The 16,388-nt window shown below is 43.9% G+C and overlaps 1 protein-coding gene across 1 annotated transcript in view; it reads right to left on the reverse strand.

The window, feature by feature from the left end:
• Positions 1–1,410: 1,410 nt before the first annotated feature.
• Positions 1,411–16,388, reverse strand: part of LOC147949026 (thylakoid lumenal 17.4 kDa protein, chloroplastic-like) — a 54,465-nt gene continuing 39,487 nt past the window's right edge. Inside the window, exons 2-5 of the mRNA XM_087487483.1 lie at positions 2,589–2,791; positions 2,305–2,441; positions 1,929–2,175; positions 1,411–1,834 (exon numbers count right to left, since the gene is read on the reverse strand). Of these exons, the coding sequence (XP_087343609.1) occupies positions 1,611–1,834; positions 1,929–2,175; positions 2,305–2,441; positions 2,589–2,697 (717 nt within the window). The 5' untranslated portion in view covers positions 2,698–2,791 and the 3' untranslated portion in view covers positions 1,411–1,610. The remainder of the gene's footprint in view (positions 1,835–1,928; positions 2,176–2,304; positions 2,442–2,588; positions 2,792–16,388) is intronic.

Genomic DNA, 16,388 nt, shown 5'->3' on the forward strand with positions numbered 1-16,388 from the left:
GTGTTTCATTAAAAAATTAGTTATCATTCATTGCTATATAATTTTTAAAAAATATATTTTACATATACTAAATTTTATAAATTGTTATATATAAAAATGTGTAATTTAATTAATTTTAATTATATATATTTATTATAATGTAACATTAATTACAAATAATTAATATATATTATAATTTTTTATAAAAGTTTATATCTATATTTACATTTTAACTTTCAATAACTTTTTAAAATATATATAATATAACAAATTAAACTAAAATAAAATAATAATATATATTATAAAAATTATATCCATATTAATATTTTAATGTATTAAATAAATTATTAAATTGTTTTAAATAATACCATTAAGTAGTTTCTCATATATATTATCTTATAAAAATAATTTTATCTTCTATGAAATCATAATTTTCTCTTTTTACAACATTAATTAATTATTTAAAATTATTTTAATATATATTAATATTTTACAGTTAAATGCTTGGGAAATGCTTCAAACGAGAGCATACATGAAGAGAGTATATGAGAGCATCTGCAGCTTCTAAATGCTCCCTTGTATGCTCTCCTAATAAATGTTGATTGGATGATAAAATTTAAAAAACTTCTTCATATGCTCTTACAATCAAGGCCATAATTTTGTCCTCAATGGCGTATTGGGTGGTATCGGGTTTGTGCGAGGCTGGATTTGTCTCATTGTGTCGATGTTGGGGTTGTAGTCTTTTTCAAATTCGCGTCGGTTCGGTGTCGATTCAATGGAATCGTGATATCTTCCTTTACATAAGATTTGTTTCCGGTTGACTACTCTCTCACCGGCGTCATCTCCGGTTATCAACCGATGAATCTTCTCCTAAGCAAAGAGTTGAAGATCTCATTTGGGTTTTTGATCCCGGAATCATTGTATTATCCTCTCCGCTTAAAGGAATTGACTCCTGCGATAGCCTCCTCTTCTTAAGGCCACAGTCCAATGATGGTCATCTTGATGTCCCTCCGTTACAAATTACAGGTCATATGAAAGGGGAATCCATGGTCGCTAACCGGCATTGTGTTTGGCATTTCGAAAGGCATGTTTCAAAACCATCACAAACAACATATCAAAATTTTCTTTTAATTATGGTAATGCAAAAAGCATTTAGGAGTCATCTATAAGATGTTAGCCTTTGACGAGTGTATGAAGAGGGGATTTAACAGATTTTTTCTGTTGCCTGTAAGACTTTCGTTTAGAAAGCAGGGTTACTTTCACTTCTTCATTGAAATTGTGTTCATTTTCCTATATTTGTTTCAATGGTTGTACTTGATTGGTTTTATGTATCATGTAAACGTTTATGGTATAATATAATTGATTTGCCGTTAAAAAAAAAAAGATTATGCTTATGTAAACAAAAAAAAAAAAAGATTATGCTTATGTAAATTATTGAAGAATGAAGAACATAGAAAAATGCCTTTTGTTTGTTACAGAATTTACAAGAATTGATTATACAACAACCTCATAACTCTCCTCCTCAGTCCTATCCTTCAACCTTTACGTACTTTGTTTTCATACATCTTTGTGTCAAATCTCAATTCTTACATTTATATAATACATTCAAAACAAATCTTTCTCTCTTCTCTCTATCTGCAACCCAACACAAGCCTTCCTTCTTCGTTTATTGTCGTGTTCCTACATATCTTCTGAAGGTCTATGTAACCAATGATAGTGTCCTCAAACACCACATCCTCCAGATTTGCCTCTTCAAATGTCGAACCTGATAACACCGTGTTCCTGAACACCGCACCTTTCAGATTCGATTTCCCAAAATTAACCCGATCGATAACAGCATTCGAGAAATTCACCCCTGCGCAAGGACCAAAACTAAACATTACCACAACATGTTTTCCAAGTTTTTACAAGATTGAAGTGTTACATGTAAGTATACACAATTAAGATACCTTTAAAGCTTGCTTCAACGGCATAAGCTTTTGACATAACAACCTCAGTCATGTCAGCACCATCAAACTTGGCACCTACCATCAAGGCAGCAGAGAGAGTCTTCCCTTTGAGATTAGTTTGATCATTTGTGTAATCACAGAACCTAAGATCCAGCGGTTTGTCATAGACACCATTAGCTTGACCTATCGTATTACCAACGAATGCTTTTTCACACCGGTCTGGTTCTGTTGATAGCGGAGGAAGTCTCTGAAAAAAAATAACAAACCCCATTCTTCAATCATCACTTCTTTAAAAATTTCTCAAAACATTACCAATCCTTAACATTCTAAAAACCAATCCATAAAGCTTTTAGAATTTGGTTTCAGTGGACAGAACCTGGTTAGCAGCAATTACAGGAGAAGCTATTGTAAGAGTACAAGCACAAAGAGCGGCGCAAGCTATACATCCAAGCTCCTTTATAGACAACAAACTCTTCTTGATTCCTACACTATTCTCTCCTCTGTTTTCTCCAACTGACAGAGACCATAATGCAAAATTATAAAGCAAAATTTTGGGTCTGGTTAGAGTTTTGAACTACAAAGCTACATATAATGCTTCAAATCGAAGAGAAACATATAGAAAAAAAAAAAAAAAAAAAAACAAATAAGATGCGTTTTTACCGGAGCAATGTACTGTAGTTACTAAAGATCTCGGCTCACGGCGGAGTTTTAGGGAGAAACACGGCGAAGATAGATTATTCCTGGTGAACTGAACAGGAAGTGAAGCCATTTGAGAAAATGGGATCGGATGTTTTAGATTTTTTGTGTTCGTTCGAACTCTTACGGACAACCGTAGAGTTTTATCAATTCGTTATGGATCATGCCTATGACGTGGCATGACAGATCATAATATCACAAACTATTTAGCCCATTGGGCCGATTACTATTTGGTCCAGTTAAAAACTACTACTGTATGTTGACTTCTAACCACGCGCATATGTATATTTTTACATATTACAAAACAGGAATATACACCCCCCTAAGTTTATTGGATCATCCTTCTAGGTCAATTAATTTAAAACCCTAGATTTAGAGCCTTATATATATAGTTTTTTTAGTTCCTTACTGCGTACGTACCTTGACAATGGCTCCTTGGTCTTCGAGAGACGATGAACTCACACGTGTACAAGAACAGATCCAGCAGTTGACGACGGAGGTGCAAGCTCTCGCCTTCAAGCTGGATAGTTACATCAATTTCCATCGGCCACAAGATAAACCCGATGAAGATAACTGTCAAATTCATGGGAGACGATCGGTTCAAGAGCTTCTCGACTGGATGGTCATGGTCAGAGAGATGGTTGCGATGAGATTCCGAACTTGGTGGTCGCAACTAGTAACGTTGCGGCCACGTTTTGATAATAAACCTAAAATCTCTTCGTGGGATAAGTTGAAGAAGAAGATGGGTGAAACGTTCTTACCACCCAACTATGATCCACAGATGCCACAAGACTTGCACATGTTGCTAGAAGAATTTTATAAAGAGTCGCTGTCCACGGGCGTTGACATGAATGAGTCAGACCAACATCAACATGGGGGCTTGTGGCAAAAGTTCCGAAACCATCTCAACTTGAATCCCTTCACTACTCTTGCAGAAGCACATCGACAGGCCCGCATCGCGGAAGCTAAGAAGAAGATGGAATTTATTATAGATGTGGTCGGGTTTTTCTTTGTGTGGTGGTGTGTGGCGACATTAGCTACTGTTATATTGTTATATTTTTAAGAACTATTTCATTGTTGAGTCGATATTATTATTAACACATTACATTGCACACGCTAACTTTTTTTATTTTTTGGACACAACACAAACTCGTAATTACACTAACTGTATACAATTGGGGGAAAGAAAAGAAAAAAAAAGAAGAAGTTTTACTGTATACTACAAAATAGCATACAACTACAATGCCCCGGAACCTCCTCTGAGGTGGAGAGTACGTCCTTAAAATAAGTGCAAATCGAAATCTAAAATAGCTATATAATAATGAACTCATCTACACGTTAGAAAAATCAAATTACACTATAAATCAACGAATCAATAATCACTACGTTAGAAATTTATCAAATCAATATCTATAGCCGTCGCTAACTTTTCTAGGGCCACAATCAAAGAAAAAAAATGCGCTGAAAATGAGCTTTAGGAAGTTCAAACTCGTAATGTATGAGGCATCTTTAACACTCCTAACACCACTAGACCAAAGAAACTTTTGAGAAAATAGGGTCGAATTTTATATATAATCTATAGGACCGCAAGCTAATGCTCATTGGCTTGGCCTATCGGCCGGCTCTGTCAATATCCTAATTTAAGAAAAGGATCTAAGGGAAAGCCATTGGAAGATCTTTCTTGTGGAAGTAACGTCAACACCGGTCTGGTTCTGTTGATAGCGGAGGAAGTCTCTGAAAAAAATAACAAACCCATTCTTCATCAGTTCTTGAAAATTCTTAAAACATTACCATCCCTAACTCTAGTCTGAATGATCCATTAGCTTTAGAGTTTGGTTTCAGTGCATATAATTACACAATCTTAACACAAAAAAACGGATCATTCAGACTACAGTTATAGCTTAAGGTGAGAGTGTGAGACATTATAAGTTGCTATGCACACACACACACACACAAACCTAGAGAAGAGAGAAAGGGCCATATAATATGGACAGACCTGGTTAACAGCAATTACAGGAGAAGCCATTGTAAGAGTACAAGCACAAAGAGCGGCGCAAGCTATACATCCAAGCTCCTTTATAGACAACAAACTCTTCTTGATACCGTATACACCATTCTCTCCTCTGTTTTTTCCAACTGACAGAGAGCATAACGCAAAATTTTGGGTCTGATTAGAGTTTTGAACTACAAAGCTACATATAATGCTTCAAATGGAAGAACCAAGAAGAAACATATAGAAGAAAAAAAAAACAAATAAGATGCGTTTTTACCGGAGCAATGTATGAAAGCAATTTCAAAACAAGAAGATTTGTGCTCTTAAAGAGTTATTGATAGAGAAATCTAAAACTGAAAATGAGATAGCTCATAGAGCTTTATTCAAATGTAAAGAACAAAGAGAGGGAGAAGCTTTAGGTTGTCACCAAAAGCAAACAGTATTAGATTTGATATTTCATAAGATTGAGAAGGAGAGAGTTGTTTTGAGACAACTCTCAAAATTACTATCAAAGTTCTCATTACATCACAATATATATGACTTTCATTATCCTAAGGTCATTTTTACTGAGGGGTACTAATTCAAAGGGTTCTTTAAAAATATATATATAATAATGAAAAAAAGAAACAAGGGAGAGAAATGGTACTGAAGTTACTAAGCGAAGCAACGTTACTCTTCTCAAATAGACATGTGTCAGCTTTTAAATGGCTATTATTAATAAAAGGTAATAAATATATATAAATGATTAAAATAATATTTTTTCTTTTTATTAAAGGAACGTAACCACGTTGTTCTAGTAATGATACTCTAAGAACCCTAGTTACATGTCATCACATTGGGTTTGGGCTTGTCTTTCTTGTGGGCTCTAATAATGTACTGTAGTTACAAAAGATCTCGGCTCACGGCGGAGTTTTAAAGAGAAACACGGCGAAGATAGCTTATTCCTGGTGAACTGTACAGGGAGCGAAGCCATTTGGGAATGGGATCGGATGTTTCAGATTTTTTTGTGTTCGAACTCTTACGGACAACCGTAGAGTTTTATAAATTCGTTATGGATCATGTCTATGACGTGGCATGACAGATCATAATATCACAAACTATTTAGCCCATTGGGCCGATTACTATTTGGTCCAGTTAAAAACTACTATGTTGACTTTATAACCACGCATATATGTAGATTTACATTTACAAAAACCAGAATATACTTGTTTCCAAGTTTATTGGATCCTTCTAGGTCAATTGAAACCCTAGATTTAGAGCCTTATATATCAAACTGTCAAACTCCGGTATTTCATGGCAGACGATCGGGTCAAGAGCTTCTTGACTGGATTGATCATGGTCAGAGAGATGGTTGCGATGAGATTCAAAACTTGGTGGTCGCAACTAGTAACGTTGCGGGCACGTTTTGATAATAAACCTAGAATCTCTTCGTGGGATAAGTTGAAGAAGAAGAAGACGAGTGAAAAGTTCTTACCACCCAACTATGATCCAGAGATGCCCCAAGACTTACACATGTTGCTAGAAGAATTTTGTAAAGATTCGCTGTCCACGGGCGTTGACATGAATGCGTCAGACCAACATCAACATGAAGGCTTGTGGCAAAAGTTCCAACACCAACTCAACTTGAATCCCTTCTGTTGGATATGGGTTTCACCCAGCCTTAACAGGCTTCCCTACAGGCCCATTATCGAAACAGTCACCCCAAAATCCAGGAGTGTAGACTGACTAACTCTTACTTATCGGGCCGACAAAGCTCCTAGAAGGCCCAATTGAGACAGACAGCCCAATAAGTGACGGCCCGAATAAGAACGATCACCGACTTTACTTGAAGACAATCCCACATCGATCCCGAGGCAGGGAAGTGAAGCGTCCCATCAGCTATAAATACCGAGGGAGCGGCTTGCAGAATGGATCAAGTAACATTGGCCAGGAGTCAGGAATAAATCCGATTCTAAGCTATAGTTCAGTTAGTCATTTTGAGAGTACAATTCTCTGTAATTTGCCGATCGGCTCATAACGGTTATATTGTAATTCGACGATCTTTGACTATCTTAATATAAGTCCTTTGTTTCGCCCTTCCTAAATATCATCCCCTGAGCTAGTAGAGATACTAGTTCAACATTTGGTGCGCATCCAGGGAATCAAACAAGGGGAGCTTTTGAAGAAAGTCCAACATCAACGAAGCACGTCTTGAAGAATGGCAGAAAGAGAAACGACGGGCAGCGATGGGTACGTAGCGGACACACCGGACCGCATCCAGCAGGTCCAAGAGGAGCTTCCAATGCCGCCGACCCGCCCCCCGACGACATCGAACAGCTCGTTCGGAGAAGGTACCAGTGCCCTCGACGTAGGGGCACTAATGCGAAGCATCCTGGAAAAAATCGACGCCCAGGATAGAAAAACAGAAGAACGATTCGCCGCTCTCTCTAATGTCTGCGCAAAACTACAAGAAAATGCCGAATATCCGGACGGCACCAATAGAGCCGATCCCAATAAAGCCGACCAGAACCAGAGCGGAGAATTGGCCGAACTTAAAAGTCAAATGAAGGATGTCACCAGCAAGTTCCACCAAGCGACCAGCACGGCACCTGATGTAGACCATATGTTGAAGCAATCCCAGAAAACTCCATTCACCGCGCAAATTCGACGGGTCGTTGTTCGTCCCGATTGCAAAATAAAGCACCTACCTCCATATAAAGGAGATTCGGACCCAACTCATCACTTGACGTCCTTCGAGATTGCAATCCATCGTTGCGAGTTTTCTCCGGAAGAACTCGACGCAGGAAAGTGCCAGCTATTCATCGAAAACCTGAGCGGTGATGCCCTCGGTTGGTTCTCTTCTTTACCGCCTGACTCAATCGACAATTTCCGTACACTCTCACTAACCTTCCTAAAGAAATACTCGATTTTGGCCGTCCCCACGGCGACAATTGCCGACCTCCATAATATCGAGTAAGGAGAGCATGAACCATTGCGGAAATTCATGGATAGGTTTAAAAAAATTGCCACACAGGTGAAAGCACCTCACAGCGTTTCACTTGCCGCTCTCCAGAAGGCTCTATGGTACGAGTCCAAGTTCCGAGAGGATCTCAAGTTGAACAGGTTCCCTACCTTCCAGGACGCCCTCCATCGGGCAGGAGTCCACATCGAGATAGAAGAAGAAAAAGTCATTTACGACAAAAAATGCGCGTCTACCGGAGTCCAAACGCCGACCGGCAAGGCAAAGGAGGTATACCACGAACCTCGCCAACACCTCGACAAAGAATACCTCGCGGACAGTAAGAAGCGCGGTGCAACGTACCTCGTTAATGACGCTCAGCCAACCCCGGCAGTAAGCTCGTCCGCTATAATACCGACGACCCCGCCAAAAGGGGCAAGGGAGGAGCCCGACCATAACCTGTATTGCGAGTTACAAGAGTATACTGGACACTCGACACAGTCCTGCAGGCACTTACAAAACGCGCTGCTGGGCAAGTTCCTCAACGGCAAGGTCAAAGTGGAGTTGCGCCAATACAAGAATAATGCCCCGCAAGGGCGAGGTCGAGGACGCCACGGGCATCAAGGACGAGGCCCAAATAACCACTTCAATAACGGACCAGCGCCGAATAACCAGCCCGCAGCTGGCAACCAGGTAGGCGGACAAGAAAACCAGCCGGCTGACGCGCCACCACCCCCAGCCCATCGTAGAATTAATGTCATAAGAGGAAGTCTCCCTTACGACCCTAACTGGCCTCGTACCGTATACCCCGTCCATAACGTCGAAAGAGCCGAACGCGATTGGTTGCCTGGCAGAACTCCTATATGCCGATCATACTCCCCGATCATGTTCGGAGAAGAAGACACTGCCGAGCATCGAATTTTGCCGACCGGACCTGTCGTTGTCGAAATAAACATCGGCGATTGCTTAGTCCCGGACGTGTTGGTCGATACAGGGAGTTCGGTGAATGTCATCTTCCTGAGGGCACTCCCGCAGATAAAGGTCGACCTGAGCCTGACCATACCCGAAGTACAAACCTTGACCGGTTTTGATGGATGCTCCCTCACCTCTTTAGGAACGGTCATGTTCCCAATGCGAGTCGGCGGTACGGTCCTCCTCTTCGATTTCGCAATTATCGACCGTCCAAGTGCGTATAATGCCATCCTTGGGATACTTTGGCTCCATAAAATGAAGGCTTTGGTTTCCACATACCACCAGTGCGTTAAATTCCCTATGGAGTTCGGCACTTACACCCTTTACGCCGACCCGACGACAGCTCAATGGCCACCTCGCCGCCATGTCGACATGATAATGAGCGGCCTGACAGCATGCAGAGATTCCGTACGATCAATTCGCGATTATGTAAGAGCTGGCATAGCCGCGGTGTGGCCAGTTAAAGTCCCACCCTTCGTGCCTCCGATCGTGTTCACAGCGGACGACTTGGTTGGAGTTAACTTCCCACACAACGACCCTCTTGTCATCGAATTACACGTCGGCGAGAGCAAGGTGACAAGGATCATGGTCGACACAGGAAGTTCTGTCAACGTTATCTTCCGAGACGTCCTCGACAAAATGGAAGTCAATAATAGAGAAATCAAACCATCGATCAGGCCACTCACCGGGTTCGACGGAAATTACATGATGACGTCCGGCACAATCAAATTGCCAATCTATGTGTCTGGCATACCTTCGTGGCACAGGTTTGTTGTGGTCGACAAGCCGGCTATTTATAACATCATCCTCAGATCTCCCTGGATCCACGACATGCAGGCCGTCCCGTCCACCTATCATCAATGTGTCAAATTGCCCCTGTCCGGCCAGATATTCACGATCAAGGGCAATCAAGCGGATGCTAGGAACTGTTTTGTAATAGAATGCAAATTGCGGAAGGCAGCCGACTTATAGCAATCACAGCAAGTGCTGGACAAGTCGCCATCACCCAGCCCCGAGGAAATTCCAAGTCACCACCTGATCGATGAAATCAATGTCGACGAGGGTGACCCAAAGCAGTGCGTTGGGATCGGCGCTGATCTCGACCCGGCAATAAGAACTGACCTGATTCAATTCTTGAAGGACAACGCTTCCACCTTTGCCTGGTCTTTTGACGATATGGTTGGAATCAGCATGGATGTCACAAGTCATGAACTTAACGTCGATCCCACCTTTAAACCTATCAAGCAGAAGCGGCGGAAGCTTGGCCCCAAACGATCCAAAGCGGTAAATGACGAGGTCAAAAAGCTGTTAGCCGCCGGGTCCATCATGGAGGTTAAGTACCCTGAGTGGTTAAAAAGAAAAATGGAAAGAATAGAGTCTGCATCGACTTCACGGATCTCAATAAAGCCTGCCCCAAGGATAGCTACCCGCTACCACATATAGAGAGGCTCGTCGAGGCCACGGCAGGCAATGCATTGCTCTCCTTCATGGACGCCTTCTCAGGATATAACCAAATCCTGATGCACACCGACGACCGCGAAAAAACTGCTTTTATCACTGATCAAGGCACGTTCTGTTCGGCCTGAAGAACGCGGGAGCCACCTATCAACGTCTCGTCAATAAGATGTTTGCTGACCAATTAGGGGTAACCATGGAGGTATACATCGACGACATGTTAGTCAAATCCGCGAGCGCAAAAGATCATGTCGAGCATTTGCGAAAGTGTTTCCAAACCCTGAATAAGTATAACATGAAACTCAACCCGGCAAAGTGTTCATTCAGCGTGACATCAGGGGAATTTCTAGGGTACATCGTCACAAAAAGAGGAATAGAGGCAAACTCGAAGCAGATAAAAGCCATACTCGACATGCCTTTGCCACGAAACAAGCGCGAAGTCCAACGCCTGACCGGCAGAATAGCAGCCCTAAACCGATTCATTTCACGGTCAACCGACAAAAGCCTGCCATTCTACCAATTGCTGCGATCGACGAACAAGGAATATGAATGGACCACCGAGTGCGAGCAGGCATTCGTCGAGTTAAAAACTTATTTGACCACCCCTCCCATACTTTCGAAGCCCGAGGAAGGAGAAAAGCTTTACCTCTATATCGCCGTTTCGGGATCGGCAGTTAGCAGAGTATTAGTCAAAGACGACCGAGGTGAACAAAAGCCTATCTTTTATGTCAGGAAAACCCTCGATGGGGCCGAGCTGCGTTATCCGAACCTGGAAAAAATAGCATATGCCGTAGTAATCTCAGCCTGGAAACTTAGACCCTACTTCCAGTCGCATACAATCGCGGTCTTGACGAACCAACCTCTGCGGCAAATTCTTAATAGCCCGGGACAATCAGGTCGCATGGCAAAATGGGCAGTCGAGCTAAGTGAGTACGACATTGAATACCTTGGCCGAACGTGCATGAAATCCCAGGTATTAGCAGATTTCATCGTTGAACTACCTCAACACTTCACCTCTCCTACTTCAAACGAGGAAAACTGGTATTTGTACGTCGACGGAGCTTCGTCACAAAACGGCTCAGGAATCAGGATTCGTCTGACATCCCCCACCGGAGAGGTCATTGAGAAGTCATTCCGCCTCAACTTTACCGCCACAAACAATGAGTCGGAGTATGAAGCTTTGCTCGCCGGAATGCGACTCGCAGCAGGGATCGGCGTAAAAAGGCTTCACGCCTACTGTGATTCCCAGCTCGTCGCCAACCAATACAATGGAGAGTACGGCACCAAGTGCGGCCGCATGGACGCATACCTGAAAATAGTTAAGGAGCTTGCACAAGAGTTCGATCACTTCATGATCGACAAAATACCACGAAGCGCCAATGCTCCCGCAGACGCTCTGGCCGTCCTAGCGTCAACCTTAGACCCTGACCTGCGCCGAGTAATCCCAGTCGAGAGTATTTCGGTAAGTAGCATCGATGCTGGAGCTCAGGTGAACATCATATCTGCCAACCCAGCGGGACACGTCGATCTTGACGACGAGACACGACTTAACCATGAGGCTGAGCCCGCCACCGAACCCGCTGACTAGCGCCAAGAAATACTTCAGTACATCAACGAAGGAGTAGTCCCGGCGGACAAATGGCAGTCCCGACGCCTTAAAAAGAGAGCGGCACAATACGTTATAGTCGAGGGACGCCTTTACCGTTGGAGCGCGGCCGGCATATTGCTACATTGCATCTCGGCAGAAGAGACCCAGCGAGTAATGCAGGAAACGCATGAAGGAGCCGGAGGAAACCATTCCGGCGGACACGCCCTAGCACTAAAAATCAGAAAACATGGAATATACTGGCCAACCATGGTCAGTGACTGTGAACAATTTGCCATGAAGTGCGAAAAGTGTCAGAGACATGCGTCCGATATACACGCCCCGGCAGAATTACTCTCAACAACAACAACGCCGTACCCATTCATGAGATGGGCAATGGATATCGTCGGACCACTACCCGCGTCGCACGGCAAAAAGTTTCTTCTTATATTGACTGACTACTTCACCAAGTGGGTTGAGGCTGACTCCTATAAGAGAATCCAAGCGAATGAGGTCCAGAATTTTGTGTGGAAAAACATAATATGCCGACACGGATTACCTTACGAAATCGTAACCGATAACGGATCGCAGTTCATATCCAAGAAATTCGACGATTTCTGCGCAAGTTGGCGTATCCGGCTCAGTAAGTCAACCCCGAGGTACCCTCAAGGCAACGGTCAGGCTGAGGCGACCAATAAGACGATCTTAAATGGCTTAAAGAAGTGGCTCGAAGAAAAGAAAGGCCTCTGGGCCGACGAGCTAGATGGCGTGCTGTGGTCTCACCGAGCAACTCCGCGAAGAGCATCGGGACAAACACCATTCTCGCTAGCCTATGGGTTGGAAGCAATGGCACCAGCCGAAGTAAGCGTCGGCAGTTTACGTCAGACCATGCTAGTCAAGAACCCCGAGTTAAACGACAAAATGCTCTATGATAGCCTCGACGAGGTCGAAGAACTACGAGACCAGGCCTTGCTCCGGATTCAGAATTACCAACAGGCGGCAGCTCGTCATTATAACAAAAATGTCAACCTGCAATCCTTCAGCGAGGGAGACCTCGTTTTACGCAAGGTATTCGAAAATACCGCCGAACTCAACGCTGGTAAGCTCGGTGCAAAATGGGAAGGGCCGTACCAAGTGTCCAAGGTCATTCGCCCAGGGGTTTACGAACTAGTTACCATGTCTGGCGAAGCAATTCCGCGATCCTGGAACGCCGGCAATCTTAAGCGCTATTTCTATTAAAAATATATATATATTACATATATTATATTTCCATTTCTATCGCTAAGTATTTACTATCTATGTAATTCGAACTACGATCGGCTTGATCCTCCTAAAAGAAAAAAAAAAAAAAAAAGGGGAGGTACGTAGGCAACCCAAAAAAGGTGCAGCCACCACTTATGAATGAAAATTTTCTTTGATAAACCCCTGCGTTTCTTTTATTAAGCATACTGTCTTGCAAAATAGACAAGTATCATACAAACAACAATCAAGCAAGGTCGACAATTTGGCCAGTTGGTCCGGCTAAAAAAAAAATAATACATTAAAAGAAATAAATTATACGCCATGCGAAGTGTAAGTAATAAGCCGGGCTCCAACCATTGCCCGCAAACAAACCGAGGTCGACGAGCAGAATAAACCGCCACCAGCGCACAATCTCTTCAACCCAAGGTAGGGAATAAGCCAGGCTTTAATACGCGAATCCAACGCTTCCCGCACCCAAAACTTAACGTCTACCCCTTGTAAAAAAAAAAACAAAACATGGTTCCGAACAAAGACTTTCGGCTCGACATAATAAGATGAGTGATGTCTCACTGTCGAGAATAGCCAACATATAACATAAAACATCTTAAAATAGACCCGCCGAGCGGGTGAAGCGTTCAACAAAAAAGATATTACGACCAGCCGTAATAATAAGGTTCCGAAAAGAGTAATCAACCCAACACACGGGTTCCAAAAAAAAAAAAACAAAAAACAAAAAAAAACGGTTCGTCGACCGATAAGACACATAATACGCTGAACGCCTTCAGTGACTCCCATGGAATTCACGGCTATAGGCACGAACTCGATCACGGAGCCAGAAAGGCATCACGCGAAATTTCCCGAACCCGAACCGCTCCCAATCCTCTGGCCCGGCCTCCAATTTCCGCATCTCCATCTCGAGGTCCATGATCTGCTTGACCAGAAACTCGTGCCGGCGACGGTAGGCGCGATGCTGAGTCTCAATCTACCAATAACAAGAAGAAAAGAAACAAACATAATTAGGAATTTGAACTCGACGATAGTACGTTCAACATGACAAACTAACCGTCCTAAACCAACCAACCGCCAGGCGCCTTTCATCGGGAGTCAAGGACAGAAGAAAACTCCACCAGAATCTCAGCCACACCCGGCACGAAGTTCCGCGGCAATGGTCGAAACGGGGGCAACGCAGCAGCAACCGGTGGGCTCCTCCACGGGAAGAACAGGTCGTTGGGAAGAGCCTCAACGAATCGACCCGACCCATCACTAGGCTGAGCCGGATCGACACGAACTGGCGACGGGGAACGATCAATTCGAGGACGACCAAAAACAACCCGTTCGTTGCGGTTCACAGCTCGACAAAAAGGGGGGCTATGGCAAATTCCAACTTTGCCTAAGTCTCGCTCCAGCTCGGCAAAAAGGGGGGGGCTATGGCAAATTCCAACTTTGTCTAAGTCTCGCTCCAGCTCGACAAAAAGGGAGGGCTATGGCAAATTCCAAATTTGCCTAAGTCTCGCCCCAGCTCGACAAAAAGGGAGGGCTATGGCAAATTCCAACTTTGCCTAAGTCTCGCCCCAGCTCGTCAAAAAAAGGGGATGCTATGGCAAATTCCAACTTTGCCTAAAGTCTCGCCCCAGCTCGTCAAAAACTATGTCCCAGCTCGCCTTTTAAAAAAAAAAATTATATAATAAATTGCAATGAAAAAACTTCGCAAGCTTAGCAACCGTTACCATCATTCACGACCAAAAGGGAGGGGGTAGAAATAAACCACCCTCAAAGTATTCAAGTCATACTCCAAAAAAAAAAAAACAGGGAAGCAATACATAAATAAGTCTTAAACAATGAAAGCCACAAACGGCGTAGTTTCAAAGCCACGCAGGGCCTATTCCGGCACAATTTCACCCTCGCCTTCAGGGGCAATGACTGGAGCAGGGGCTAGCGGATCCCTCACACCTGCATCACTGACAAGACCGGCTATTTGGACGCTACGACCTTCAATCCCCTCAGAAATCGGAGCCACAGCGGCATCCGCCAAAGCAAGGCCGGACACAATGTCCCGTTCCGGCGTCTCCTGTATCGTCGCCTGTGTCTCAACATTGGGATCCTGTTCTTCAATGGCAGGCAGATCGGGTTCCGCGACCTTGGTGGTAGCAGACGGCATGTTCGAGCCATACTCATCAAAATCAACGATCTCATCATAGCCAGGAATACGCCGAGGATTAGCCGCAACATGCTCAGCAGTCGGAGTCACCACGTACCCATCATGAACAAGCGGGGTGATCTCAATACCGTCCACCACATTGTCCCAAAAAGCCGAGCCGTCGGTGACAAACTGGACGGTCTTAGCAGGAACCGGACAACCATCAATCACAAGATCTTCGACCTGCTTCAGGATACCATTCGCCTGAGCCTTCATCATCATCGGATTAAAAGCCCGCCTTACATCCCAGATATGCTGACGATTTTGGTTCGACCGTTCGCGGTAGAATTCCTTCACCTCACGACGTACCTCCTCGGCTCTTTTCTCAACCGCAGACTTCAATTGATGGCCAAATTCTTCAGCAGCTCGCTGGACGGAAGCTTCCAGGCGAGTAACGTCGGCACAAGAACGTTCCAGTGACCCCTGCAACTGGCGATTTTCTTTCTTCAGACGATCAAACTCTCGCCAGGCCTTAGTCGACTCAGCCCGATACTTGCTAACTTGGTTCTGGCAATCTTTCAATCCAGCCTCGGCAAGGGCGGTCTCACGTTCGGCAGCTTTCAGCCTATGCTCATAGCGGCAAGCCATCGAATACGACGAGCTCGCAGACTGCGACAAACCAAGCAAAGTTGTAAAAAATATATATATATATATAAAGAAGAGAGGATGAACCTGGAGATGGTGCCGAGCCCACTCGTCAAACGCGTCATCCTCCTTCAAATCCCCCTCAGAACGATCGCCCGGCACTTTGGAAAACTCGCGAATGAGAGCACCACACTCCCTTTTATCAGAGAGAAAAGGGGTGTCCTTTGTGTAGCGGAAGTGGAGAGAGTAGGAAGGTTGGACGCCTTTGTCCTTCGGGTCTAGCAAGGAAGTCCTAGGCCTTTTAAACACAGCGACAGGCTTCCCTACAGCCCTATTATCGAAACAGTCACCCCAAAATCCAGGAGTGTAGACTGACTAACTCTTACTTATCGGGCCGACAAAGCTCCTAGAAGGCCCAATTGAGACGGACAGCCCAATAAGTGACGGCCCGAATAAGAACGATCACCGACTTTACTTGAAGACAATCCCACATCGATCCCGAGGCAGGGAAGTGAAGCGTCCCATCAGCTATAAATACCGAGGGAGCGGCTTGCAGAAAGGATCAAGTAACATTGGCCAGGAGTCAGGAATAAATCCGATTCTAAGCTATAGTTCAGTTAGTCATTTTGAGAGTACAATTCTCTGTAATTTGCCGATCGGCTCATAACGGTTATATTATAATTCGACGATCTTTGACTATCTTAATAAAAGTCCTTTGTTTCGCCCTTCCTAAATATCATCCCCTGAGCTAGTAGAGATACTAGTTCAACACCTTCACTACTCTTGCAGAAGCACAT

The sequence above is a fragment of the Camelina sativa genome, chromosome 2 (assembly GCF_030686135.1).
Source record: "Camelina sativa cultivar CO46 ecotype springtype chromosome 2, ASM3068613v1".
Lineage (NCBI taxonomy): Eukaryota > Viridiplantae > Streptophyta > Magnoliopsida > Brassicales > Brassicaceae > Camelina > Camelina sativa.